Source organism: Caenorhabditis briggsae, assembly GCF_000004555.2.
Source record: "Caenorhabditis briggsae complete genome, chrII, whole genome shotgun sequence".
Classification (NCBI taxonomy): domain Eukaryota; kingdom Metazoa; phylum Nematoda; class Chromadorea; order Rhabditida; family Rhabditidae; genus Caenorhabditis; species Caenorhabditis briggsae.
The window spans coordinates 7901510-7928115 of NC_013486.2; the positions used below are offsets into that span (position 1 = coordinate 7901510).

Consider the following 26606-nt stretch of genomic DNA (forward strand, 5'->3'; position numbering starts at 1 on the left):
TGTCCGGAATGACTTTTTTGAGTGACGGAATCCGGAATAAAATAATTTTCTCGGAATCCGGAATACGGACAAATGAAAATTTTACGGTATACGGAATCCGGAATCCGGAATGACAATAATTTTCCGGAATACGAAAAAAAAAATTCACGGAATCCGGAGTCCGGGATAAAAGTAATATTCCGGAGTCCGGAATACGGAATCCGGAACGAAAAAATTCTCGGGATCCGGAATACGGATTCCGAACTCCGGGCATCTATGCAATAAATAGTATAATTTTCATCTAATGTGTTTTCCAGGTCATTTTAACATGGTGGCCTAACTTTTATAAGTTGAGTTTTCTAGGCCACAATGGTAAACGGCCTAGAAATCACACCGGGATAATGATAGACCATTTCTAGGTCATAACTTTAGTGGCCTAGAAAATTCAATTTGCAACAGTTAGGCCATCATAAAGTTAGGCCGGTGTCGTGTCGACTCGTCTCGACTCTGTGTCGACTCGTGTCGACACGGTTTTTCAGTTATTTCTTTTAATCTACACGAGTCTCTGTCGACACGTTACTCTAGTAACGTTTGAAAAGTTTTAAAAAACTCGAAAATCGAACTTAGATTTACGTAACCCATTAAAAAAGTTAAAAACTAAGGACGAACGAGTAAAAACTAGTCGGTTCCTATAAAAGATACTCGAAATTTGTCAACTAATGAAATGTAAGCGGTATAAACGGTGATAATTTTGTCAGATAATTTTTACAATGAAAACCATTCATGCTGAGGTTATTTTGGTAGATCATGTTAAACTTTAACACCTTCCCCCAGTTGGATCCGATGCAATTTTGAAAGAAGTTGAGACGTACTTTGTGATCGTCGGTAGGTGTCGGAGCTGGGACCATGATTGCTTTTTTGATGCCTGGATCATCTTTGAGACACCTCTAACTCGTGCGCTGGATGACTTCAAGTTTCAGCTCCTGGTTACACCATTTAAAAAAACGAAAGTACTGGTAGAGGGTTGGGATCTTGAGAGCAGGGTTTGAGCTGATCCTGTTTTTTTTCGTAATTTTTGGATGAGAAAACAGTTGATATGACAGTGTGAATGATTTAGTTGCTTTCTGGTAACTTTTTGGTCTATCCAGCTGCACCAACTGCCCCGATTGAAGCATTTCCAGCACCAGTCGGCAAAAGATCCCATAAAATGATACAAACTCAAAGAAAGAGAAACACGTAATGAAAACAACTTTTTACAGCGATTTTAGCTGTACCAAATCATAATTGGACACCTCCGTCTTCGCTGGAGGTCGTGATCTACTGATCTTTGGAGTGGACGTGTAAACTTGCAACGGTTGCAAAAGGCATATTTTCCGACTTTTCCAGATAACTCGGGCAGTTTTCAAGGTTTCACCAATTTGTTGTCCCGAATCCGATTTTCAAAATATCAGGCTGATACCTTTAACAGCTCTCAAGTTATGACCCTAAACATGGTGGATGTAAGAACCTGCAACGCACTGTATAATACAGATTTTACGGTAACTGGTTTCAGCTATATCGATTTCTGTTGATTTCAGAGTTTCACACTTTCTGATTTTCTGTACTTTTCAATTTTCGAATTACCGAGTTTGAAAACTTTCCAATTTCGGAACTTCGAATCTTAAAAATTTCCGGATTTGAAAACTTGAGAATTTCTGAATTCTTTCGAGTTTTCGAACTTCTTTCTGACTTTTCGAATATTCAAATTAGAGGATTCCGAAGTTGAGAATTTCTGAATTTTTTAAACTCTAAATTTCCGAATTTATGAATTTTTAGGATGTTTTTTTGTTTCATCACCGATTCAAGGCTATCAAAAAACCAACAATTTTTTGAATATTTTTTGGACATCTGATGCACCGAACGACTGATGTGGAGTTCGAGATATACTGTATGTTTTATTCCTTCACTCAGAACTTCCTTTATTCTAAAAAGGTGTCAAAAATAATATTTATACCGAACTAAACAGTTTGAACGCAGTATTTCAATCACTTTGGTCATCAGACAGTAATTACAATCGAGTGTGAAGTGATTCTTGAGAAATGAAACTGACCTTTATTACAGCCAACACTTTCTCTCAAAGTTTTTTCTCTACTTTTCTGTCTTATCACTGATTCGATCAAACCGAAAGCTTCCTAAAAAAACTAAACTTTCTCTTCCGCTTTCTTCTCCATCTTCTCCTTTTTTGTACTGAACATCCTCCTCTTTGTTGTTTTTTTTTCCTGCAATATATTCTCTTTCTACTCTCCTTCCCACAAATACACCATCATCGCGCAGTTCTCCTTGAAACTGTAAGTTACACAATTCTGGTGGAAAACCGACGAGAGACTGATAAAGATTGGTACAGTTCATGGAAACGCAGACAGTTCTAATTTTGTAAACTTTCTCTGGAAATGCGGTATAAAAGGGCAACTGATTGACTGAGAAAGGCACGCAGCATCGAATCATGGAAGACAAAAGAAGACTCGTTGAGAAGGAGGTCGAGAGCTTCCGCTCAATTGCCTTTGTCGGTATCTCTGTTACGTGAGTTTTACTTTTCTCTGAAATTTTTAGTCCGAAGTTGCATTAATAATTTTCAGCATCGCTGCCGCCATGATCGCTGTGATTGCTATTCCAGCTTTCTACAGCTACGTGCAGCATGTTCAGTCCAAGCTTGATTCTGAGGTTCCCTTAACTGGACATTGAATAAAACTCAAAGTTTAATATTTAAAGGTTGAATTCTGCAAGCACCGCTCGCTCAGCCTTCACAATCAATACCAAGTTGTCGAAGAGTTCACCGGAGTCCCATCCAAGTTCGTCGTCAAGCGTGAAGCCCACCGTGGAATGAGCAAGAGACGTATTGCTCGTAGAAAGGCCATCAGAAGACGTCAAGCCGAGTGCTGCTCATGCGGAGTCGGAGCCACCGGACCACAAGGACCACCAGGACGTCCAGGAAACGATGGACACGATGGACAAGCTGGAAACCCAGGATCCCCAGGACAAGATGGATCTGACAGCTACGAGCACCAACAAAACAGACAATTCTGCTTCGAGTGCGGTGATGCTCCAGCCGGACCACCAGGAACTCCAGGACAGCCAGGAGCACCAGGAAACGACGGACGTCCAGGACAAAGCGGAGGAGCTGCCATCCCAGGACCACCAGGACCACCAGGACCAGCTGGACAGCCAGGACAAGATGGAAACCCAGGACAAGACGGACAACCAGGACAACCAGGAGAGAGCCGCGAGGTTCCAGGAGCTCCAGGACCAGCTGGACAACCAGGATCCCAAGGAGAGGCTGGACCAGCTGGACCAGACGGAAGACCAGGACAACCAGGACAAGCTGGACAGCCAGGAGGACCAGGAGAGGCCGGAAGCGATGGACAACCGGGACAACCAGGACAGGCAGGAGCCGATGGAGAGGATGGAGATTCTGGATCTTCTGGATCTTGCGATCACTGTCCACCACCAAGAACTGCTCCAGGATATTAGATTCTTTTTTGTCTTTCATTCTTTTCGATAAGAGAGTATCTCATGACTGATCATGTAGCCGAAGAATACGGACAAATAAACCGTTCAAGTAGAATTTGTGTTGAAATTTGAAAGAAAAGAAAATTGAAAAGATTGTTTTCTGTAAAAGCAAAGTTTGATACTCGACAGTATTGATTTTAAAGTCCATCATAATAATTTCATAAAAAGCGAGCATAAAAAACCCACATTAAAATTCTCTGTTTTTTTTACCGATTTATGTTTTCAGAACTTTAGTTGCCAGATCCCGATATCCGATGATCATCGATTCTTTTCAAAAAGTTGAACCAATTCACAACTGCCAAATAAGCAACCGTTCCGAACACCCATTCAGTTTTCAACCTTCTATATATCCCTTCAATTCTCTACACATCTCTCATTCCCATTTTTCCAAAGGAAACCGGTCGAGTGAGAGGCGATATCTCATTATGACTTTTGGGTGTCGTTTACTTCACCCAGTCATTTTTACCCCTGTTGAATGCTTGAATCATGTACCTAATAGGTGAACATTGGAAACGGGGATTTCAATAAAATGATTGTCTTCTTGGAAATGGAAGACGTGTTTTTTATGACGAGACAACAAATTGTCATGTGAAACAAATTAAGGCGGTCTCTGGTTATCCCCCTATTCTATCCTCCTATTCATTCACCCAATTTCTTCTATTTTTTGAAGGTTGATTACGTCAATTCGGTTAAAACATTTTTTGACAAACTTTTAAAGAATTTGAACATAGTTTGTATGATAGTAATTTATTCTGAGAATCATGGTGATTGAGAAGAAAACAAAACGAAAGAACACAGAAAATATACATAAATGTAGTTAGATAACAACATTCTAATATCCTGGGGCGGTTCTTGGTGGTGGGCAGTGGTCGCAGCCTCCTCCTGCTCCTGGCTCTCCGGCTGGTCCTTGCTCTCCGGCGGCTCCTGGTTGTCCGGCGGCTCCGTCGCTTCCGGCGTCTCCAGCTGGTCCTTGTGGTCCGTCTTGTCCTGGTTGTCCAGCGGCTCCTGGCTGTCCATCGGCTCCTGGTGCTCCTGGAGCTCCGGCTGGTCCTGGTGGTCCAGCTGGAACGGCGACCTCTTCGACGACTCCTGGGGCTCCATCTTGTCCAGCGGCTCCTGGCTGTCCGTCTGGTCCAGCTGGTCCTGGGGCTCCTGGGGCTCCGGCGGCTCCGGCGTTTCCTGGGGCTCCTGGTTGTCCGTCGGCTCCAGCGTTTCCTGGGGCTCCCTTTGGTCCGGCGTTTCCGGCTGGTCCTGGTGGTCCGGCTGGGCAGTCGAAGCAGAAATCAGCCTCCGATGGGGTAGCCTCTGGATCAGCATCGGCTCCTGGTTGTCCGTCTGGTCCGGAGAGTCCGTCCTTTCCGTCGGCTCCGTCAGTTCCTGGTGGTCCTGGTGGTCCGGATGGTCCGGCCTTGCAAGAGCAGCAAGATCCTCCTGAGGATTGAGTAGTTGCTTGGACGGCGGCATCAACGTTCGAGTCGTATCCAGCTTGACGCTTGACGATAAGCTTTCCACGAACTCCCTTCAACTGTTGCATACGCTCGTATTGGTCGAAGAGACCATTGGTGCGGTGCTTGCAGAAGTCAACCTAAGAAATGGAATTAAAGAGAAATACTCGAGATTTTAGGGGGATACCTCGGTTTGAAGGGTTGATTGAACATGTTGCATGTAGTTATACAACAATGGGATAGCGATGATGGCGGTCAAAGTGGCAACGGTACTATAAAAATGAAATTGAAAAAGGGAACTTTTAAAAAATTGGAATAACTAAATAGTCAAAAAATAGAATACCTGATGCAGATGCCAAAGAAGGCGACCTTGCGGAGGGACTCGGCCTCAACCCAAAGCTTCTTCTCGTTATCGGCAGAAGACATTTCGAATGCTGCTGATTTACCTGCCACCGGCTACGCACTTTTATACACTTGCCTCCTCTCATGCTGCCAAAACAAAGCGAAGGAGAAAAAAATCGACAGGCGCGGAGGGAAACCACGCCCCCTAGAAGAGAGAGACAGGTTGGATATGATGTTGGGAAAGAGATTTGGAGGGAGAGATGGGAAGAAGTGGGGATGGGGAGAGAGAAAGGCTGAAAATGAGTTGATGAGTAGATATAGATCTCAGTTTTCGGAGTAATCAAGGTCGTTTTTTTTTGAATAGGAAATAGAGATAATTCAGCTAACAGAGAGAAGAGAGATTTGTAACTGTTCGATGAGCTGAATGACAATGAAAAGTGAGAAAATGGTTTTCACTATCTCAGAAAGATCTTTGGAGAAATGAGGAAGTTGAGTATGGTGTGAACTTTGATTACTTCCATTGAGCATAATACAAAACTAGAAAATTTCAGAAATCCAAATATCGGAAGTTCCTGAATTTCAGATTCGGAAAGGTTTCCGGTTATATGCTCCATTTTTCATATACTCCATTTGAAAACAGTTGCTGAAACAGTTCTGGACTCGACGTGTACAAATTGAATATCAGTTTTCCGTTTTTTTTTTTGTTCAAAGGAACATGATATCGCTTATCAATTTATCACTTCCTTCTACATAAACAGGAATAAAATTCCCAGAATATATGTTGCGTTCGGATTGAAATATGGAGGAAAATTTGGCTTTGAGGAAGTGTGGAAACTGATTTTTGTGATCTAAAAATTCAATTCGATACTAAATATCATCGTTCTTTTGAAATTCAAAATGTTTAGTACGGTTTTCTGGTTTTGCTGATTTCTTTGATAGCCCCTGAAAATGAAACTAATCAAACATCCAGGTACGAAAAAACAAAGCTACCTCGGACTGAAAACCTTGGATTTACAGAATTTTTTGAAATTTTCTAGTTTTTCAGCTATTTGCCGATTTTTGAAAGACACCGCAAAAATGGGACAAAAGAAGGGGGTCTTCCAGGAATCGGCGAATAACTGAAAAACTAGGAATTTTCAAAAAATTCTATGAATGCAAAGTTTTCAATTTAGGTCCTTTTTACAGCCTCCAAAGTTTTCAGTAATCCGACACTTGACAGCCGAGCTTCAGTTTCCAGAAAATGGTCAAAATTGTTGAAAATCAACTGGAAAATACGCGTTTGTAGTTTTTATTGACCGGTACTGTATGTGTTGTCTTTCAGAATCTCAGATTTCAAGATTCTTAAAATTGGAGACTGGAATGGTTTAAACAAGCAGTTCGTGGAAGCGAAGATTCTGAAATTGTTATCTGAAAATATTAGGTTGGCGGGAAAGTCTTTGTCACTTTTTCAATAGTTTATTTCTCAAAGAAAAAATAACCGAATAATTAATAATATTGTCCATCATTATCAACAACATGTCTCCAACGTTCCCTCAATTTATGGATTCCATTGCGGTAGAATCCAGCCGGGCGTGAGGCAAAGTATTGTTTGAGTGCCGCTTCGACCGCTCCACGGGAATTGAAGCTTCTTCCTTCGAAGGCACGTGTCATATCGCCAAATAACCAATAGTCGGAAGGAGCAAGATCAGGAGAATACGGGGGGTGAGGGAGAACATTCCATCCATATCCCATCAGCTCCTGCTTCACTTGTTTCGAAACATGTGGGCGAGCGTTATCATGTTGACAGTACACTTTCTTGTCTTTCAGGGCCGAACGGTCGACTGCTTTCTTGAGGTTTCGTAGTTGAGTAGTGTAGAGGTCTCCGGTTATTGTTTTGCCCTCGGGCAGAAGTTCCCAGTAGATGGGGCCGTCCACTCCCCACCACACAGAGAGCATAACTTTTTTCGGATGAAGGTCGGGTTTGGGGACATCCTGTGGGCTCTCTCCTTCTCCAACCCACTGGGATTTCCTGTGGTGATTATCGTAGAAGACCCACTTCTCATCTCCGGTTATTAGCCGGTCCAGCCATCGATCGCCCGCGTGGAGAGTGAGAAGAGTAATCGAATCGTCGACTCGGCGGTCAAGGTTGGCTTGAGTCAGGTGATGAGGTATGAATCGACCAAAAAGTTTTCTCATTCCAAGAGACTTCAAACCTTCAAGGACTGTGCTATGGTGAACTCCGAATGTGACAGCTAGTTCACGGCTAGATTGAAATGGATCCGATTGCAATGCGTGCTTCAGCTTGTCCAAATCCAACTCACGGGGTCTCCCAGAGCGATCCTTTTCATCGAGCGAGGAGTCATCTTTTTCGAAACGATGGAACCAATTGCGAATAGTATTGTAGTGAGGGGCATGTGTGTTGTACACATTCTTCAAGAAAGTTTCCGAATCCTTCATCGTGGTGTGAGATAGGAAGAGGTAAATCAAAACATGTCTGATGTGAATAGCAGTGGGAACAAACATATCGTTTCAATTACAGATGAGGAGCAGGGAAGGAGATGGGACTTGTTTATATGGAAGGTTCTTATCACCTTGTTATTCACTAGAGTCGATATCATACACAGCCTCCATATACGAGAACAGTGATTAAACAAACAGAGTGACAAAGACTTTCCCGCCAACCTAATAAATTATACAAAATATTCTGAAATTGTTATTCGAAACAGTGAAGAGGATTTTTCTGATTTGCAGAATCCGTTACTTCAAAAAAATATTATCAGATAATCTCCTTTAAGTTTTACTTCCACGTTTCAAAGCAGTTCTTATCCTGATTCCCATATTCTCTTTTGCAGAAAACAGAACTACTGTAACTTTTGAGATATCAATGAATCATGAGAAGTAAAGGCCAATAACTTTCTAAAATCATTCAATCTGTATTCGCTTTGATATCAAACTAACTCCATTTGCAGAATTCCGACGACTAATTCGTTTGCAGAATTAAAACACGAAATCCCATCATCGTCTTCCATCATTCTCCAGACGATTTCGACAATGAGGTATCCTTGTAATGTAAACAGGTAGCCATAATCATAAAACGGTCCTGTTTCTTCTTCCTTCTCCTATACGTCTTTTCCAGATTCTTATACTGTCTACCCTCCGGGAAAAGATCAACTCTTCTTATCACACCGTTCATTTCAAATGTTGCGTATTATTTTCTGATTGAAGTGATGAAGATCTGCGGAAGGCGATAGGTCTATTCCCAAAAAACTTAACACTCGCAACGTCCAACACGCGGACACTGGCAAAAAATATAATGAAGCTTCGTTTCTTCTTCCTTTTCGGCAACCTAAAGATATCATCTGCGAGACACTTCGCTTCCCCTGGCATCGCTTGTCGTAGTTTTTTCAGACTGTGTAATCTATGCGCATTACGTCGTCGCTTCTCGTCTTTACCTGGGCCCAGCAGAAGCAGTGTCAACCTATTTTATGACTTTTCGACACTAAAAAAGAAAGAGAGAGGCAACTGTTTTGACAGTTCTTTTGATGATGAAAAATTGAATAGAATAACGAAGACGAGAAGCCGGCTAAAGGTCATACGCCTCCTTATAACACCACATGGGGTTAAATAATGCAATACAGGGTAACTGGAAAGGGCAAAATTGAGGATAATTCTTTAACTGGGGATTCCCTACTCGTTTTTTAAATCAGATCTTACTGTAGGCGCAAATCATTTCAAGGAAGGTTCTTTACTATGCGTTAAAAGATGTAGTTTACAACTTGTTCCAGAGTCAAGGTCATGTTTGGAAGCTTTTTGTTCAATATCTGCTTAAATTGTGAAAGTATTAAGATAAGAAAGCAAGAAAACAGAATTCGAACGTTTATATTATTCTGGTACTAGAAAAGCGGAGCTTTGGAGAAACGCCGGTGGCCGCGGCCAAAGGTCCCACAATTACAGTAGTCTAAAAATGTCTTTATTATTAAAGTTTTTTTCACGAGTTCCGTACGTTTTTTGACAACTTTTTCGATAACAAAAAATTATATTTCGTTTGAGGAACATTCAAAATGTATTCAGGTTACGGTAGTTCTCGTTGTGGGACATTCGGCCACAGCCACCAGTGCTTCTCGCCCACAGCTTCAGTTTTTTGTAACAATATGTAGCCAGTGCATTGAAAATCTGAGAACCCGCCCGTTGAATATAGTTTGCTTGATTACAGCACCTCTTATTTCATTCCCTGATATCCAGATCAGTGTAACCCACTTCAATACCTAACGTCCATGTTGTCTGGTTCCCTCGTTGATAGAGATGATACATAAAACATGGCTAAAAAGTTTTTGATGTTAGAATGTGTGTTTCGGTTCTAAGTGAAGGTTACAAGAGACTGTTATCATTGTCAATGATAACTAACAGAAAACCTGAAAAAATGTGTTTGAGATGTTGAATCGGCGCCCTTGAATATTCAAAAAAAACTTGGTAAGGTTTATATAAAACTTGGGTGAACTTCCGACACTTTTTCTGATGTTTGATATAAGACAAGGGATTTTCTCTGGCAATTGGATACCGTACCCCATTGATAACCCAAACAATCGTAAATAATCACAAGCGATAAATCTCATAATCATTCGATAAAGCCAATTATGAAACACCTTTCTGTGATAAGATTACGTCAATGTTTATCCTACAAATTGCCTAATCCTTCCTCCTCTGAACACCTGGTTTCGAACGATTGCCTCTTCTACGGAAACAAGCGTCATATCAGATATTCGATCGCATTTCAGTTTTCTTCTTTTTCTCATTTTCCTCATTTTATGTTTCAGAGAGATAAACAAAAAAGAAACACATGGAATCTTTGATGATTTGTTATTGACCATTCAAGGGGCACGACGACCTTCGAGGCTCCATTTGAGAGTAAAATTCCGATGAAGATTGTAATCTGGGGAGATGGAAATGAAAAACGATTTTCCTTTCGTCTGCCATCGGAGCCATCCCTTGTGATCGAAAAAAGATTCAAATCGTAGATACCATTTACTACGATTCTCTCACTTTCGGTTCACCTCTCAAGGACAAAATATCAATTTTATTTCGCCTCGTTTTCTCAGATACCGATTTCTTCAGATAACGATTTCATGCTTCGATTGTAAACAAATTCAGTGTGAAAAAAACGAGACAAGGGAGAAAGTTGGAAATAGCGGAAATAGGGATGACAAGGTGATAACAGACTGAATATTTTGATTTGGTGGTCTAGGAAGACACAGGGAAATTACATTGCTAATACTTTCAAATGATTTAAAACAGCGTGGTTGGGATAAATACTTGTGTGTTTCAGCAATCCATGGAGAACATTTTGGCTGGAAATTTGAAACTTTCTCTGTAAAATTGCAAAAACAATTTTAAAAAACGTTCTTCAATTGTAAAAAAAAGGTAGAAAACGAACCTACGAATTCTTCAGAATCTCCAAATTGCGGAATCTCAAAATATCTTCGGAACCACAGGTTTTCCAAATTTTAGAATCACAGAATTTCTCTGAGTTTTGGAATTTTAGAATCACAGGTTCTCAGAATCTCAGAATCTCGGAATTTCGAAATCAGTATTTCATAATCTCCAAACTTTCAAATTTCAGAATCTGGGAATTTCAAATTCCCCCGAATTTCAAAACTCTACTATTTCGAGTTATGGAATCTCAGGATCTAAAATTTTCAGAATCCTAGAATTTCAGAATCTTAGAATTTCAGATCTTCAGAATTTTCGAATCTCAGAGTCTCAGAATCTCAGAATCTTTGATTCCCGAAAATTCAGAATCTCAGAATTTCAGATTCTCCCAAGAGTTCCACTGACACAGTTCCACATAAGTCGCTTCAAAATGGAAACTGTGGGCAAAACAACATATCAGATGATAGAACTCGGCGAGCTGTTAAGAATCTACCAGCATTAAAATCAGTATTAGGGCCGGGCAAAATTTTTTGGCTCAGACCACACTTACAAAGCCGGTCGATTCTTATTGGAGGTTCTGGTATGCTTCTGCTGACAATTTTTAAAAGAGTTATTTATCAGATGTTCCCTTGACGGCCCGGAACCGGATCGTCAACAACTATGGTGGCTGGAAATCGGATTGTTCCGTTTCTGTGGGGTATTTCTGATTGTCTGACACCTAATACAACATTCAATTAGATAATTTTTAATACCAGGAAGGTCTTCATAATGCCAACTCTTCTACACACCGATTCTTTACTTGTTCTAAAGTCTGCCATTTTCGGTTCTGTTGACAGGCAAGCCCAGCTACCATGTTTTTTTCATGATTCCCGAATTCATTGGTATACAATCGAAGACAGTTATAATTCAGACAAGATTTTTGGTAACCTGTTATTTCTATTATTATTTTGTTTTCCTCAGTTGCCAGACGACAAGCATTTGTTTTATCGGTAACCTAGATCAAGCCGACTGATTGGAACATAAAACAAGTCATTGACAATGCTTTTGAATTGGAGCATGACTAATACAAATGTGTTTTTGGTTGATGGTTAGGACATGAATTTAAAAAAGACTGAAAATAATGCAGAATAATTCGGAAGATCTCCTTCTAGAAGAGTACATTTACTGTCAAATAACTTATCTCATTTCATATAAATTTTCATAACTGTTATTTTTCAATTTATTTTTTAGTGATGCACAAAGTGATATTCGAAGAGTTATTTATGATTTTTGTCAAAGTACCTTATATTTGACACTCGACTTCAATATTTGTTCTTGAACATCGCGCCAGTTTCGTTGACGCAAGCGCGCCCTAACGCACTTTTCGAAAATAATTTTTCGAATGCAGCGATCGCTTTTTCGAAAGCCAATTGGTTTTTTATTTTCATGGAATGTCTGTTTTCTGTGGAAACATAGTAATTTTCTTATTTAAATATTCGTTAAAAGGTTTTGAACAGTATCGATTTGTGTTTCAGAAAATGAGCCGTTCGCCGTCGCCAGATTCTCCACCAGCGGTAAGAGACGACGAAGAAAAGGATGCAAGAGAGCAGGTAGTTTAAATATTGTATTTATTCTTGTAAATTGAGAAGTTGGTTTTGCAGTCAGATTCTCCAACATCAAACACTGATGATCCCAAGAGTCCTTCAGAATCACCTAAATCAAACCGATCTCAGGAATCGTCTCGTAAAGATAGTCGAGAGGTAATACAGATTTTCTATTGACCATGTTTTAAAACATTTTTTCAGTCGGGGAAGCGTCGCGACAGTCACGAGGACGAAAAGATGCCACTAACACCGCCCAATAGAAGTTCGGAAGCTTCTCCACAACACAGACGTCACCGAGAGTCCCGCTCCCCTTCGCGTTCACGATCCCGGTCCCACCGTTCCCATTCGCGGTCCCAGTATCGCCGTTCCCGCTCGCGGTCTAGGGATCGCCGTTCTCGCTCGAGATCTAGGGATCGCCGTTCTCACTCGCGATCTCGGGACCGCCGCTCTCCTGCTCGAAGAAGATCTCCAGTTCGCGCTAAATCTCCAGCACAAGCTGTAAAACCAACTGAAGAACCAGAGAAAAAGAAAAATGATCCGAAGGATCTTCTTCGAACACGGACTGGAGGAGCATACATCCCACCGGCCAAATTGCGTCTGATGCAACAACAAATCACCGACAAGTCGAGTGAGCAATACCAGCGCATGAACTGGGAAAGAATGAAGAAGAAGATTCACGGATTGGTAAACAGAGTCAACGCCAAAAATCTTGTACAAATTGTAAGAGAGTTGCTCCAAGAGAATGTGATCCGTTCAAAAGGACTTTTGTGCCGTGACATCATTCAAGCTCAAGCTTTCTCCCCAGGATTCTCCAACGTCTACGCTGCCCTTGCTGCAGTGATCAATTCTAAGTTCCCTCACATCGGAGAACTCTTACTTCGTCGTCTTATCGTTCAATTCAAAAGAAGTTTCCGCAGAAATGACAGAGGTGTCACTGTGAATGTGATCAAGTTTATTGCTCATCTGATTAATCAGCAAGTGGCTCACGAAGTTCTTGCGTTGGAAATCATGATTCTCATGCTCGAGGAACCAACAGACGATTCTGTGGAAGTGGCTATTGCTTTTCTGAAAGAATGTGGAGCCAAGCTCATGGAGGTATCATTGTTTCTTTTTATTCCGCTGTCATAAAAATATCTGTTTCAGATTGCTCCAGCTGCTCTCAACAGTGTCTACGACCGTCTTCGTGCGATTTTGATGGAAACCGAAAGATCGGAAAATGCATTAGATCGACGTATCCAGTATATGATCGAAACTGCGATGCAGATTCGAAAGGACAAATTCGCGGTGAGTAAGAGACAAATAAATAATTTATTATAATAAGCGATTCCTAAAATAGAGAACCTAGACAAACTTTTTCTTTATAGTTCTGTTAGACAAAAATTTAGAGAACTTCTGGTATTCTCTTTCGGATAGTTGAAACTCCACAAGTCCTTCTTGTTTACCAGCTGCATCGTGTTGTCCTCTTGCTTGTCTGTTCTGTGGAGAAATGATTGACATAAGTTCGGCTGCATTCTCGGTGACTGGTTTGTTTCCAACTGGGTGCACAAAGTGACGAAGTTTTCCGAAATCCGATTCTAATGCAATTAGGGTTACCTGAAAAGTATATCGGTTATTGTAAAAACTGTAAAACGCCTCCGCCGAATCAAAAATATGTCTAGTACTTACATTATGTGGAGCTGGTGTGTCCAATATTTCTTGCAGTTTAGCGAGACGTGCCTTTTTGATGTCACTGGAAACAAAAATATCAGGAGAATCTGCCATCTTTTTTTGATGTTTTCTTCTGATAACCCACTTGTTGGTTTTCTCAATTTTCTGCTTCTCAGTTCGATGACGGTGAAGTAACCAGTTGTAGTAATTTATTTGCTTCAAGTCTTTCCGATACTGGGCATCAGAATCCTGAGAAAAAATTTTGCGGTAAATCGTTTGACACTCTTCGCACTTACCGCCTGATCCGAAAGTGCAACGACGGCGACAAGAACGAGAAGAACGAGAACGTAGTTGACATTCATCATCACAATACTGACTGATGGTCGGCTTGGTATCGCTTTCCGACGATTGTATACTCGTGAAGATGGCAATTGAGGACAGCCTCCGCACGCATCCATAAGCATCATCCTTGTTGAACAATCTTGTTCCTCCTCCTCCTTTTTTCTACACTTTGATGCCCCTCCCCTGTATCCATTTCCCACCAATCTGCTAATTGAATGGCGTCGTCAGCTGGCCGGTACTGTGGCTATCGCGTTAGAAAAAGCTTTTATGTGTTTAGAAATCGCCTCCTCTTTGTGTCGCAACAACGTATTCCATATGAGACAACAATGATGAATAATTGCAGGCGTATCCAGCGGTCGTCGAAGACTTGGATTTGATTGAAGAAGAAGATCAGATCATCCACACACTCAACTTGGAAGATGCTGTTGATCCGGAGAATGGACTCAGTGAGTGACCGCATTAAGATCATGCAATAAACTTTAATTCGATTGTTTCAGATGTGTTCAAACTAGATCCAGAATTCGAAAAGAACGAGAACGTCTACGAGGAGATTCGTAAAGAAATCATCGGAGATGCAGATATTTCTAGTGACGAGGAAGAGGAAGTAGAAGACGATGATGAGGAAAGTGAAGCGGAGGAAGCTCCCAGGAAGACAACAGAAATCATTGATAACACCGATCAAAATCTCACTGCTTTCAGAAGGTATCCAAAACAAAAAATATCAAAATGTACAAAAAAATTTCCAGAGAAGTCTACCTGACATTACAGTCATCGCTCGACTACCAAGAAGCTGCTCACAAATTGCTCAAGATGAAAATTCCAGACAATCTTCAAGTAAATGTCATATTAAAGTTTATTCAAAAAAAAAGTGAATTTCAGAACGAACTGTGCGCTATGCTCGTGGATTGCTGTGCTCAACAACGTACCTACGAACGTTTCTATGGAATGCTCATTGAGAGATTCTGCCGTCTCCGCTTAGAATATCAACAATGTTTCGAGAAGCTCTGTCAAGACACGTACGCCACTGTTCACAGAATTGACATCACCAAACTGAGAAATTTGGCTCGTCTTGTTGCACATCTGCTATCTACTGATGCTATTGAGTGGAAGATTCTGGCAGATGTCAAGATGACCGAAGAAGACACGACCTCTGCTGGGCGAATTTACATCAAGTTTATCTTCATGGAACTCGTTGAAGCAATGGGGATGGTGAAACTGCACACCAGAGTTACAGATCCGTAAGATCATTTGTTTTAATTCGCCTCACTCAAATAATTTTTTTTTCAGAACTCTCGCACATTGCTTCGTGGGTATGTTTCCCCGTACGGATCCGCAAGATGCGAGATTTGCAATCAACTTCTTCACAATGATCGGTCTTGGAGGATTAACGTAAGTTTTTTGATTCTTTTGTTCAAAGTTTTTATTCATTTGTTTCAGATTGGAACTCCGCGAATGGTTGAACAGAGGCCTCAAAAAGAAGAAAGGAATAATCGATGAATTGAAAGCCGCACAGAGTAGCTCTGATTCTTCATCGGATTCGTCGGACTCGTCTGATTCTTCGGATTCATCTGGTTCGTCGGACTCGTCCGATGATTCTAGTAGCAGCTCATCATCCGATTCATCAAAGGAACCTCCTAAAAAGAAGAAAAAGAGTGGAACCGTTTTAAAGAAAAAGGAGACAGATACCAATGACCATAAAGAGGCTCGTGGAGATTCGAGAGCTGAAAGACGTAATGATGAGGAGAAATTGAAGCGACGATCCGATGAGGGTCGTCGCGATAGAAGCGCCGAAAATCGAGAGCCACGACGAGGTCGAGATCGTCGTGATTCTGGAGATGATCGTCATGATCGTGGCCGTAGAGATCGCAGCAAAGAAAAGGAAGATCGTGGAGACAAACGTAGTCAACGCCATGACTCCAGAGAAGAAGACCGTCGGGAACGCAAGGATCGAGATCGCAGAGATCGTAGCGAGGAAAGGGACAATCGTCGTGACAGAAAAGAAAGAAGCCGAAGCCGTGATCGTCGGGATCATCGTGATCGAAGCAGAAGTCGTGAAAGGAATGAAAAGAGAAGGCATGATGATGATCGTCGTCGCGAAGAGAAGGTTGGATCTGATGACAGACGCCGTCGGCATTGATTCCAAGTTCAATTGATTTATTTCACTGAATGTTCTCCATTTTTTAATGTTCATTTAATTTATTGTTCGTTTAACTTCTACTATCTCTCTGTCTGATGTGAACCAGAAGCATTTGGTTTTACATGAATATTCCTGTCTTCTAGTTTCTCTGTTGTTCTCTTAAAATAATTCCACACAAAATTCAAGTTTATTTATCTTCCCACTTTCATTACTGCCGACACTAATGGTGGCAAATGAAATAAGGACACACAATGCAACAACATTCAATTCAAGAATAGTTTACGGATAGGAAGGAGGGAGTGTGAGATAAAAACAAATGAAAAAACGGGGGTTAGAGGAAAGAGTCGGGATGGGAGAGAGAGAGACACACACAAGACATTTAGGGGATAAAAACTAAAAAAATTGGGAGAAGAAGAAAATTATTCAATTTTAGGCGAACGACGAGAATTGGCCTCGCTTGGCGAACGCGAATCCATATGGGGAGGCACGTTTGGCGAAAGCAAATGTTCGGTATGGAGATCTGAAAAAAGTTTTTTAGTGAGAAAATTTGAAGTTGGACAATTCTTATTTTTCGGAAAGTCTTGTAAATGCGCTCGGTCGCTAACATTTAAATACCGTTTCGAACATTCGTTGGTCTCGACGCGAACGCTTTAACTGCTGACATTCGCTACTCAGCTGTGCCAGCATTCCATCGGAAAAAGCGCGAGAAAACAATTGTTTTTTTTAAACCCAGTTCCAGGAATATTTGAGAAGCGCCTTATTAGTTAGTACATATTCTTTTGATAAATATGGATCTAGATAAAAAAGTTGGAGTTCTTGGAAAAATAGGATATTGAGAAAGTCTGGGGTCTTGAAGTTTCTCGGAATAGGACTCAGGTGAGAACCAGAGCAGAGATTCCGGTTTAACTCATTCAAAAGTCTGTGCGAATATTCGATGTGTCTGTTTTTTCTAATTAACAACCAGCAAGCTGGTGCGCCTTCGGCGCGATTAAACCGAGTTTTTCAGCTGGTTGGTCGGTCCGCTCCTTATTTTTTCTCAAAGGGTCACGTAAATCCATATTTTTTTTTAACTTTTTCAAAAGTCGACAGAGTGACACCGGGACCAACAGACGCGTGTAGCGTTTTATATATAAGGAAGATAATGAATGGAAATCTTTTAGGGGTTGCTCGAATTCAAATAATTTCCAACTACTATTACAAAAACTAAATCGCCTGTTCCCATAGTCTTCTTCTAACCAGGAAACGTGACAATTCCCAACCTAACTCTGCTAATTTTTTAACAGATCCCAATCAATTTCACTCTCCCGTCCCTTTCTGCACGTCATCTACTCTATTTGACGTCAACCTCCAGAAGATCGTGTATCTCATTATTTCGCTTACCTCTTTGCGAATCCGTATCTCGCACGCTTCTCAAGGAAGTCGATGTCTTCGTCACTGCGCTTGGCGAATGCGAATGCCCTGTAATGAGAATTCAGATTATATACGAATATATAATTCTAGAACTTTCCCGCTTTTTTCACTGGTCACTTTTTTTAGTTGAAAAGAGAAAAGAGATTTCTGTTTTTAAAGACCATTAAAAGTGTATCTTTATCTCCCTCACAAATATGGGTACTAGTGGTTGGAAAAATGAAGTTTTTATTTTGGTTAAAAGAAAGGGAAGAAGTTGGAAATGTTGGATATGATTGTTTGGAAATTTACGAGCTTGTTTTGAAGAGAAATTCTGACTCGTCATCCAGAGCAATCAGAAATTCAGAAGGCATTTAGAAACCGTCAGAATACAAGTCTGATATGAAAAAAAAACAAGTTGAAAATTGTTGAAAAATGAGGAAGTCGTGCAGAGAATACGGTAGCAGTCTAGGTCGTTTTCAGAGTCAGAGATTAAATTGAATTGTGATGCCTAGATACCGGAATTGCTCTAATGGAATTCCATCCTATTAATTCGTACACTTTGAGCTCAATTATCTCGGTTCCTTCAAAAGATATCAAAAATTAGTCAACTGAGAAATTGTTTGTCATAATATCAGTAAAACTTTATCAGTTGACCATTTTTCGATATCTTTCGAATGAACCAAGATGATTGAGCTCGAGATTTACGGTACTTGGTTATTCACACTTTCTAATTACATTGCATTTGCAGCTATAGGCTACCTTAGTCCCCCCGACGTCTGCCGGAACAAAAAGACATCCCAAATCAAAACTAGATCCTTGTCTGAAAATTTCCAGACTCATCCAATTATCTTCCCACATCCTGTCACATTCTAAAGATTCCAGAAACCTCGAGATGTGACAAGATTCTCTCTTCAATTTCCTGTTATTCCCCCCAACTAACCTGTATGGTGAGCGTTTGTCCACGATTCCTTCCACTTCAGCAGCATTGTTGTCAGCGTGCTGAAATCACAAAAAACAAGCATAACGAAGAAGAAAAAAAACTAAATCCACTTGAGGCTCAATTGAATGATTCCGCACCATGCTGCTAACATTGTGTTCCGTGTTTTTTACATATATCTTTTTATTCAGAAAAACATATCTTCTTCTTCTCCTACTTCTTCTTATGAGTCAGATTCACTTACCAATTGTGCTGAAATGCAGAGAACAAGGAACGAGAAAAGGCAGACAATCGAGTAAACGTTGGCGTTCATCGCGAGGACGAGATGGGTACCCACTGAAATATGAAAAAAATTCAAAGTTGAAAAACGAAGGATATCAGATGGCAACAAAATCCGATGAATGAATGAAGAAGTCTGTGCGCTCTCAGAGCACCTCGGAGAAGGATAAGCTCCGCCCCTTTCGCCCTGAGGCGTTGCTGGAAAAAGTAGGCGGAGCATCGGAGCTTGTTAGGTGACACGCAAACGGAAACCCCTCTTTCCTTCTCAACACTATCATTAGAAGGAGGTACAATTTTTGAAGGGGATGGACCTTTTCAAAAGGAATGACGTGGGAAACGGAAGGTGCAGCAGATGGGGCTCCTCGTGAGGTGACGAGAGAAGTTTAGGTTCGGGATTCTGGAGGATGACGTGGCAAAAACATCGAGAAGAGAAGTTGAAGAGCGGAGAAGACACGTCTGCATAATTGATAGAAGAAGAGAATTTTAAAACAAAAATATGGAAAATTATAAAATATGGAGAACTCATAGTCAGATCAGAGACTTCATCTATGATCTGCATGATGTGAAGAGTATGATCAGCAATTCGCGTGAGTCCGTGGGAAACTTTTAGAATTTCGATTAAGTTCGGTTCCTTGTTCGCACTCATCAAGAAATCTGGATCTTTGAAATTCCAGTAACTAAAGGTTATAAAACAGACAGATAAAAAACGTTGCATTCACAGAATTGTTCCAAAGTTCCTAGTTTTTCAGCTACTTGCCGATTTCTGAAGGACACCTATTTTTTCACGTTGTCTGTAAAAACACGGGCCAAAAAGGGTGTCTTCCAGAAATCAGCAAATAGCTGAATATCTATAGATATAGGTGCTTTCGAAAAATTTTATAAATGCAAAGTTCTCAATCTAGGCCTGTTTTACACTAAGTGATCGAAAACTTAACAGATGAGCTGCAGCTTTTTGAAAACGATTTAACTGGTGGAAAATCGACTGGAAAAATATTTTTGTGTATCCTATTGACTGGTACTTTATCTTCATATAGCTGGCATGGTCAGTCTGATCATAGCTCCAAAATTTCTGAAAGTTTTTCAAAACTGAACAAAACAACAACAACTAGAGTTTGTGTGGTCCAGTGAAAAAATTCTAAACTCTAAGCGCAGAGGTGGAATTTTTATGTTTTCGCTATTACTCTCTATTGTTTTTTAATATTTTTGAGACAAAATTTTCAAAAAAAAAACTGCAACGTCAGAATTGAAGTGGACACTGAAAACCACAACCAAAGCCGTAAATGTACGAATTCGTTAGAAAAAACTTTATTTACCAAGCCGAAAAATCTGGCTCAAGGATTTTCAGCCGATCGAGTATAGGCAAAACTTTTGGAGTGTGTGGGTGTGTGGAGATCATATAGATTCAGAAAGCTCAATTTTCAACTGATGAACTACAAATCAAATCACTAATTCAAAATTCTATCATTTTGATGTTTCAGTATACAATCACGTAAAGAATACAACATCAAGAAGACTCCCACAAATGGTGTTCTAGTGATAATGAAACAAAATTTGTCCCTATTCATAAAAATCAGTAGCTTTGAAAACTGATTCATTGGCCGAACATCAAATTTAATTGTGTGCTGATCCACTTTTCCAAAAAGTACTTATCCTTTTGAAGTCATTTTCTCATACCATAACTCTCATCGCATTTCAATCTCCTTAAAAAAATTTTGGAACTTTTTTCCCTTTGAAATTCCATTTAATATTCATCAAGTCATGAGGGTGTTTCTCAAAAATCTCATACTTGAGTCATGAGAAAAAGTCAAAAATTCAACTTCACAATTTTCAAAAAAGTTCCCAGAATGATATCTGATCTCTTGTATAACTGAGATTCCAGAAAGGTTGGCACAAAAACAGATAAATGGTAATCCCATGTTATAATCTTTTTGTATTTAATCTCATGTGACACCTTTTGACCTACAAAAAACCAAACTTGTAAGCAAAAACAAATCGTATACTCTGCTTTTCCAGTTGCTGATCAATTATTCATCACTAATTGCACTATAATTTACATAATTTAGACTGCACGAGCTTTCCATTCTTCCTCACATAGGCAGAGAATTTCGCAAGAAAAAAAAAAGATGACGAGTAGAGGAGGATTACTGTAATGACATCAAGTGCATCTCATTTTTAGTCACTATCCATGCCCTCCGGGGCTATTGCTCCCTTCTGTTTCCATCTTGTCAATCCTTATTAAGAGGTGTCATAACATCATCCCTCCTGGATGATATATATTTAGAAGAAGGCAGATATGTTGTATTGTAGAAGAAGCAGGGAAACATGCAAAAGATGATCAAGGGGTTCAGCTCAACACTCCACTCGCAACAAATGTTTTGTTGGAGTCGGCGAAAATTTATGATGGCAATTTGAAGCGGATCCATTCGGAAAGGATACCTCCCGGACACGGAAGATGCAAATTCTGTGACACCAAAATGAAGGTGCTGTTGTTTTTTTGAATTATCGGAGAATTTGGAATGAGCATAAAAAAAGAGAAAAGGATTTGGTTTTGATGGTTTCGAGGAAGGGGAAAGAGACACTCGGATTCTGAAATCTGATTTTTTAAATTCTTAGAAGACGTTGTAAAATTCATGAAATATATTTGCAATTCGACCGAATCTGAAAAAAGAACATCACAAAATTTGGTTTACTGATTCTGCGAATCTTCTTCAAAAACAAAAGAAGAATCGTGATCTTCTAAAGTCAATACTGCTGTTTTGTAGTAGATCACCTGAATTTCGTACTTTAAGAATATATAGTGATTTAATGTTTTGAGTATAAAATTAGTATTGATTCAAAGTTAAAAGAATCATGGTTTTTTCGATTAGAAAATGCATTATTCTGGTAGAAAAATTTAGAGCTGTGGATGAGAAACGATGGTCGCCGTGGCCGAAGGTCCCACAACGATAACTACCGTAACCTAAAAATAATTTTATTTTCCGTATTCATTTTCTCTAATTTCGTGCGTTTTCAGCCAATTTTTTTCATTATCAAAATCGTTAATTTTCCGACTTTTTTGGGGAAAAAAATCAGTAAAAATAGAGAAAAAAATTTTTGAAAATAAAATTAGATTGCAGTTGTCATTGTAAGAGCTTTGGCTACGGCCACCAGAATTTCTCTTCCACAGTTCACCATAAGCATTCTAATAGAAGGCCACCCTAACCGGCAATTTTGAGCCAGTTTATCTGGGTTACCGTGAATGATATAGAAAAGTAATCAACCGACGAAATATTTGTGATATTATGATCAGCATTCTCTCAGTTGATAACTTTTCGATATCTTTTACAGGAACCGAGATTTCTGGGCTCAAATTGGATGATATGGGTAGCCTTCTAATTGAGTGTATGATTTTTAAAAGCTATTGTGCTATTCGGTCGAAAAATTAACATTCTTATCTCAAAATAGAAATATGTAATTTTCCTAAATCGTTCGATATAGTTAACCATGGTTCCGACGTCATAACATATCCAGACTCAATTCAAACGTTCAACAGATTTCGTTGTTTCTATTTAAATTCCTTTTGTGACTAACTTTTTTCTGTTCCCATTCTTCTTTTATCTCCCATACACTGATATCTGACGTCTCTTTCCAATAAATAGTATATCAACCATAAGTCATAACACAATATGACACATATTCAAAAAGAATTAAGAAAGAAGCCTGAACAAAAAACACAGGAAAACACAAGAAAATCAGAAATAAATTTGTGATTCATCTTTTTCTCTCGGATCGCCCACATTTTTCCCAGGGAAAGTCTCAGATATTGGGGGAAAACGTCTAGTTCGAATAATTCATTTGTACTAAAGCTTCCTTGTTTATGTGGGAAATAACTCATGATATCCTTTTGGTTAGAGTACTAATTTCAAATCGATTATACTTTTCGGGACGAAATGGTTAGAACGGAATAACAAAAATAGGAGCTTATTATCTTTAAAGTTAGACCGAGAGGGTAGAAGTTGAAACTGGGGAGCTCTTTTAAAAATATGAAAAAGGAAGATGGGAATACCTCGGAAAACATATAGTTCATATGAGCTCATTTCCTACATAAGAACTGTTTATAGTTATAGAAAAATGGGAGTTTTAGAAAGAGCATTCGTGAAAAATGATTGATGTCGTCAGATTAATTGAATCATTAATGAATCATATTTATAATGCGGGAGCATTAATTGCAGCCATCAGCACGGCTGCTGAGGTATTTAATAGACTCTTTAAGGTTAGAAACCGTCATTTCTATATTCGGAGGGGCAAAGTGAGCTTGGATTTCAATTATGAGAGCTTTTTTCTGATTTCAGAGCGAAAGCTGGGAAAAATACCAATAAAATCACCAATACAATTTAGAAACAAGATCCTACACTAATCCTTTTCATTTTCGATTTTTTTTCCTATATACAGTAGTCCTTTCCATTTTAGATGAGAGTCAAGCAATTTTATTTCATCAGGGATTTATTCAAAATTATCTAGCGGCAAGATTATCTAAAGGCTGTCAACGATCCGTTCAGACGGTTACTAGCCGGGATTCATCCGACGCTCCCTAGATGTAAATTATCCCCAGGTTATATACAAGAATTCACTCTAATCCAGTAAAATTAATAAATTGCTACAGTTGAAAAAAGATAACTAATCCATTCCCGAACTATTTTTTCGAGTCTTCAAATATCCATTACTCGATTGTCATTTGAATGTACTATTCAATAAAAACCTGAAAGTGAATGTCCTTCATCGCTTTCTCTCATTCCGTTCGTTTACTTTCAATTTCCTGGAACATTGGCAGCCACTTTTTAAGGAACAACCGAAACCTGATTGCGAGTGCGAAACAGATATACATCTTTAATTGGCAAACATACCACACCATCGACGATGTCCACACGAGAACTTGAAACAGTGTGTTGTCTGTCTATTATTCACCCAGAAGCACTTATTATTTGCTTACCAATTCTGTATAAAGGTTTGGCAATCCGCTTCTACGACAAAACATAATCATAATACTATGATGACGGTCACTATAATCCTACCTCTTCTTTTGTTAGTTTCCACAGTTTCATCTCAATCCTACACATTCCCATTGGGACCAAATCAACCGTATCCACAGTATAACAGTGAGTTGAGCAATGAAAATATTTTGCTAAAATCAAAATTTTCAGATATGTACGAGTCTCGGTATCCGTATATTCCAAGTCAGCAAATTCCGCAAGGAGGATCGGGAATGAGTCAGATGAGTCAGATGGGTCAAATGAATCAGCTTCAGCCAGGTCTTCAAATGAATCAGATTCCTAACTTCAGCCCCCGATTCAATCAGATTCCAATGCATAATCAACCACAAAATCTAATCCAGCAGAGGTTCCAGTTTAATCCGATGGCTCGGATTCATGTACAACCTCCTATACAAGGTAGGTCTCAGGAGATTTTTCGGAGTGTTTTTTTTTGAAGTTGTGTGTCGTAGCGGTATGAAATTCTTAGTTTTCACTCTTCGTACAGCTATCGTGCCGCTTTTATATATCCCATCGTTCGGTCGCCACATCTCGCGCCACAGTAGCTCAGCCGGTAGCGACCTACAAAAGTATTTTAGAATTTTTCAATTTGTCTAAAAATTTCAGAGTGTGCTACTTAAGCTTCAATTTTGTAGTTGACAACTTTTTTGTTGAAATTTCATCCGAATGGAACATGCCGCTTTTAAGTGTTAATTCGCTTTCTGGAAGTTATTAGCACTTGGTTGGCTTCGAGCAGTATATCTATTTTAGACAAACTTGTACAAAAAAGGTACTTCGAGTGTATCAACGGAATTTCGAGAGAATTATTCTTTTTATGTCCTCTTACTTCCAAGATAGGTTTTTGCTTTTAAAGTTTAGAATCTGCAGAGTTTTTACGATTTTTTTTTCTTTCTTCCCTTAAACTTCATCGGAGCTTCAATTTCCGATCCTTCATTTTTTCTGATTCTCCCAATTTCCTTCCTCGTGAAACTATTCTTTGGGTCTATCCATTCTAACCCACTTCACGCACTTTCTTATTTCCAGCTTTCTCTTTCATTTACCGTGATCTCAGAAGAATCAACCACAATATTGCTCGTAAAATGCTCTCTAGCAGAATAACTGCTATAAAACAGCTGTAAACCTCCTTCGCATTCAATTGGTTCTTTTTCTCTTCTCCCAATATATTTATTTCTCCGGATATTTGGTAATAAATTGGGGGAAGAAAATGAATCTAGATTCGATGATTCTATTCCCTTTCTTCTAGATTCTTCTGAGCTTGAACTCTTGGTTTTCACTTGTCAAAAAATCCTGACAGCCGGGGGCGAAATAAATCTTTCGTAGTCACCGTATACTCCGATTTTAGTGTCTTTTTTTTCAAAAGGACCCCTGTCTCACCTGTCATGGTTTAGCATGTCTATAAATCATGTCAGTTTCCACAGAAACATATTTTTCTCCGTTTCTTTTTTTTTCAATTATTTTCTTTTCCAGATTCATCCTTTCCTTCCTCGTTTCCATCAAGCTCACCTCGCATCACGTCACCAGTGAGCACTTCGGAATATCAGGTGGATCAACGAATCCCTCTTCCAAAAGCATCGTCAGAGGTAAATTTCGGCTCCTTTTCTTTTGCACTCTCTCTCTTTTTTTTAACTTTGCTTTCTTTTTTCCAGTCGCTTTCTTCCGCTGTCCCCACTCGAATAATTCCCCCATTTCTAGAAAGTGCTTCCGTCGCTGAACAGGACAAAGTTAGTTCCTTTTTCTTTATTTTTTTCTTAAATTTAGCTTCATTCAGTTCTACGAAATCGTGCAGCATCCCACTTGGAGTGGAGTTGAGAAGAATCGACGAATCGAAGAGTTTATGAAAACAATGTCAGACGAGAGACAGGTTAGTTTCGATCATTTCCCATTGAATCCCTTCAAAACAGCTAAACTATTTTGCAGTCGATGTACACCAACTTCCGACGTGACGTCGTTGATAAGGAGCTTGAGGAGAAGCGCCGAAATGTTGATCGCGCGGTGAGCTCAATGACCAAAGAAGCAGCCGACGAGTTCCAACGCGTAGTACGAATTATGCATGATCCGTCTCGAACTGAATCGGAGAAGCTGAAGAAGATTGAGGAGATCTACTCTAAACTCCCGGATGCCATTCGCAAGGAATTCGATGTCAAGCTGAAGGGATTCCGATAATTCATCTGATTGACCGCTTTAATCTCCCTAACTTATTTTTCCTTATAAATATTAAACCAGTTGCTGATCCATAATAAAATAGATTTATTCTACTTTTTTTGCTTGGTTTTTCTAAAACCGTAGTTCTTCGTAAGAACTTTCTTACAGGCGTCTTAAAAAGCCGCAGCAAAAAACAACAAGAATCGTTTTTGAAAATAAATTTAATGTATATCAACTATTTCAAGATGGTAACAGTTTGTAGAGAGTTGAGGGGGTGTACTGGAACATTAAAGTTTCTCAAAACTTCTGGGTGCAGTTGATATTATGCCTGACCATTCCCAATATGAACAAAATGTCAGATGTAAGTGGGGAATCGTCGGGAAGAGGGACTGAAAAAGAGAAAAC

The 26606-nt window shown here is 39.7% G+C and overlaps 6 protein-coding genes across 6 annotated transcripts; 3 read left to right on the forward strand and 3 right to left on the reverse strand.

The window, feature by feature from the left end:
• Positions 1-2461: 2461 nt before the first annotated feature.
• On the forward strand, positions 2462-3486 carry Cbr-col-81 (the record flags this gene model as incomplete). The annotated part of the gene is made up of 3 exons (XM_002631152.1): positions 2462-2538; positions 2595-2679; positions 2728-3486. The coding sequence occupies 3 exons, from the start codon at positions 2462-2464 to the stop codon at positions 3484-3486; spliced, it is 921 nt and encodes a 306-aa protein (XP_002631198.1).
• An 871-nt stretch (positions 3487-4357) lies between these two features.
• On the reverse strand, positions 4358-5396 carry Cbr-ram-2 (the record flags this gene model as incomplete). Its single annotated transcript, XM_002631151.1, has 3 exons — positions 4358-5110; positions 5158-5242; positions 5314-5396. 3 exons carry the CDS (start codon positions 5394-5396, stop codon positions 4358-4360), a joined length of 921 nt encoding a protein of 306 aa, XP_002631197.1.
• A 6839-nt stretch (positions 5397-12235) lies between these two features.
• On the forward strand, positions 12236-16427 carry Cbr-let-858 (the record flags this gene model as incomplete). Its single annotated transcript, XM_045242327.1, has 9 exons — positions 12236-12307; positions 12359-12457; positions 12503-13396; positions 13445-13585; positions 14634-14736; positions 14788-14992; positions 15037-15528; positions 15578-15679; positions 15728-16427. The coding sequence occupies 9 exons, from the start codon at positions 12236-12238 to the stop codon at positions 16425-16427; spliced, it is 2808 nt and encodes a 935-aa protein (XP_045092152.1).
• On the reverse strand, positions 13643-14406 carry CBG02985 (the record flags this gene model as incomplete). The annotated part of the gene is made up of 3 exons (XM_002631150.1): positions 13643-13894; positions 13967-14197; positions 14245-14406. 3 exons carry the CDS (start codon positions 14404-14406, stop codon positions 13643-13645), a joined length of 645 nt encoding a protein of 214 aa, XP_002631196.1.
• Positions 16428-16856: 429 nt separating the features above from the next.
• Cbr-nlp-18 lies at positions 16857-19066 on the reverse strand (the record flags this gene model as incomplete). The annotated part of the gene is made up of 4 exons (XM_002631148.1): positions 16857-16947; positions 17808-17885; positions 18757-18815; positions 18998-19066. The coding sequence occupies 4 exons, from the start codon at positions 19064-19066 to the stop codon at positions 16857-16859; spliced, it is 297 nt and encodes a 98-aa protein (XP_002631194.1).
• Positions 19067-23173: 4107 nt separating this feature from the next.
• On the forward strand, positions 23174-26222 carry CBG02982 (the record flags this gene model as incomplete). The annotated part of the gene is made up of 6 exons (XM_045242328.1): positions 23174-23284; positions 24017-24458; positions 25527-25639; positions 25706-25780; positions 25828-25920; positions 25977-26222. The coding sequence occupies 6 exons, from the start codon at positions 23174-23176 to the stop codon at positions 26220-26222; spliced, it is 1080 nt and encodes a 359-aa protein (XP_045092153.1).
• Between the last annotated feature and the right edge of the window lie 384 nt (positions 26223-26606).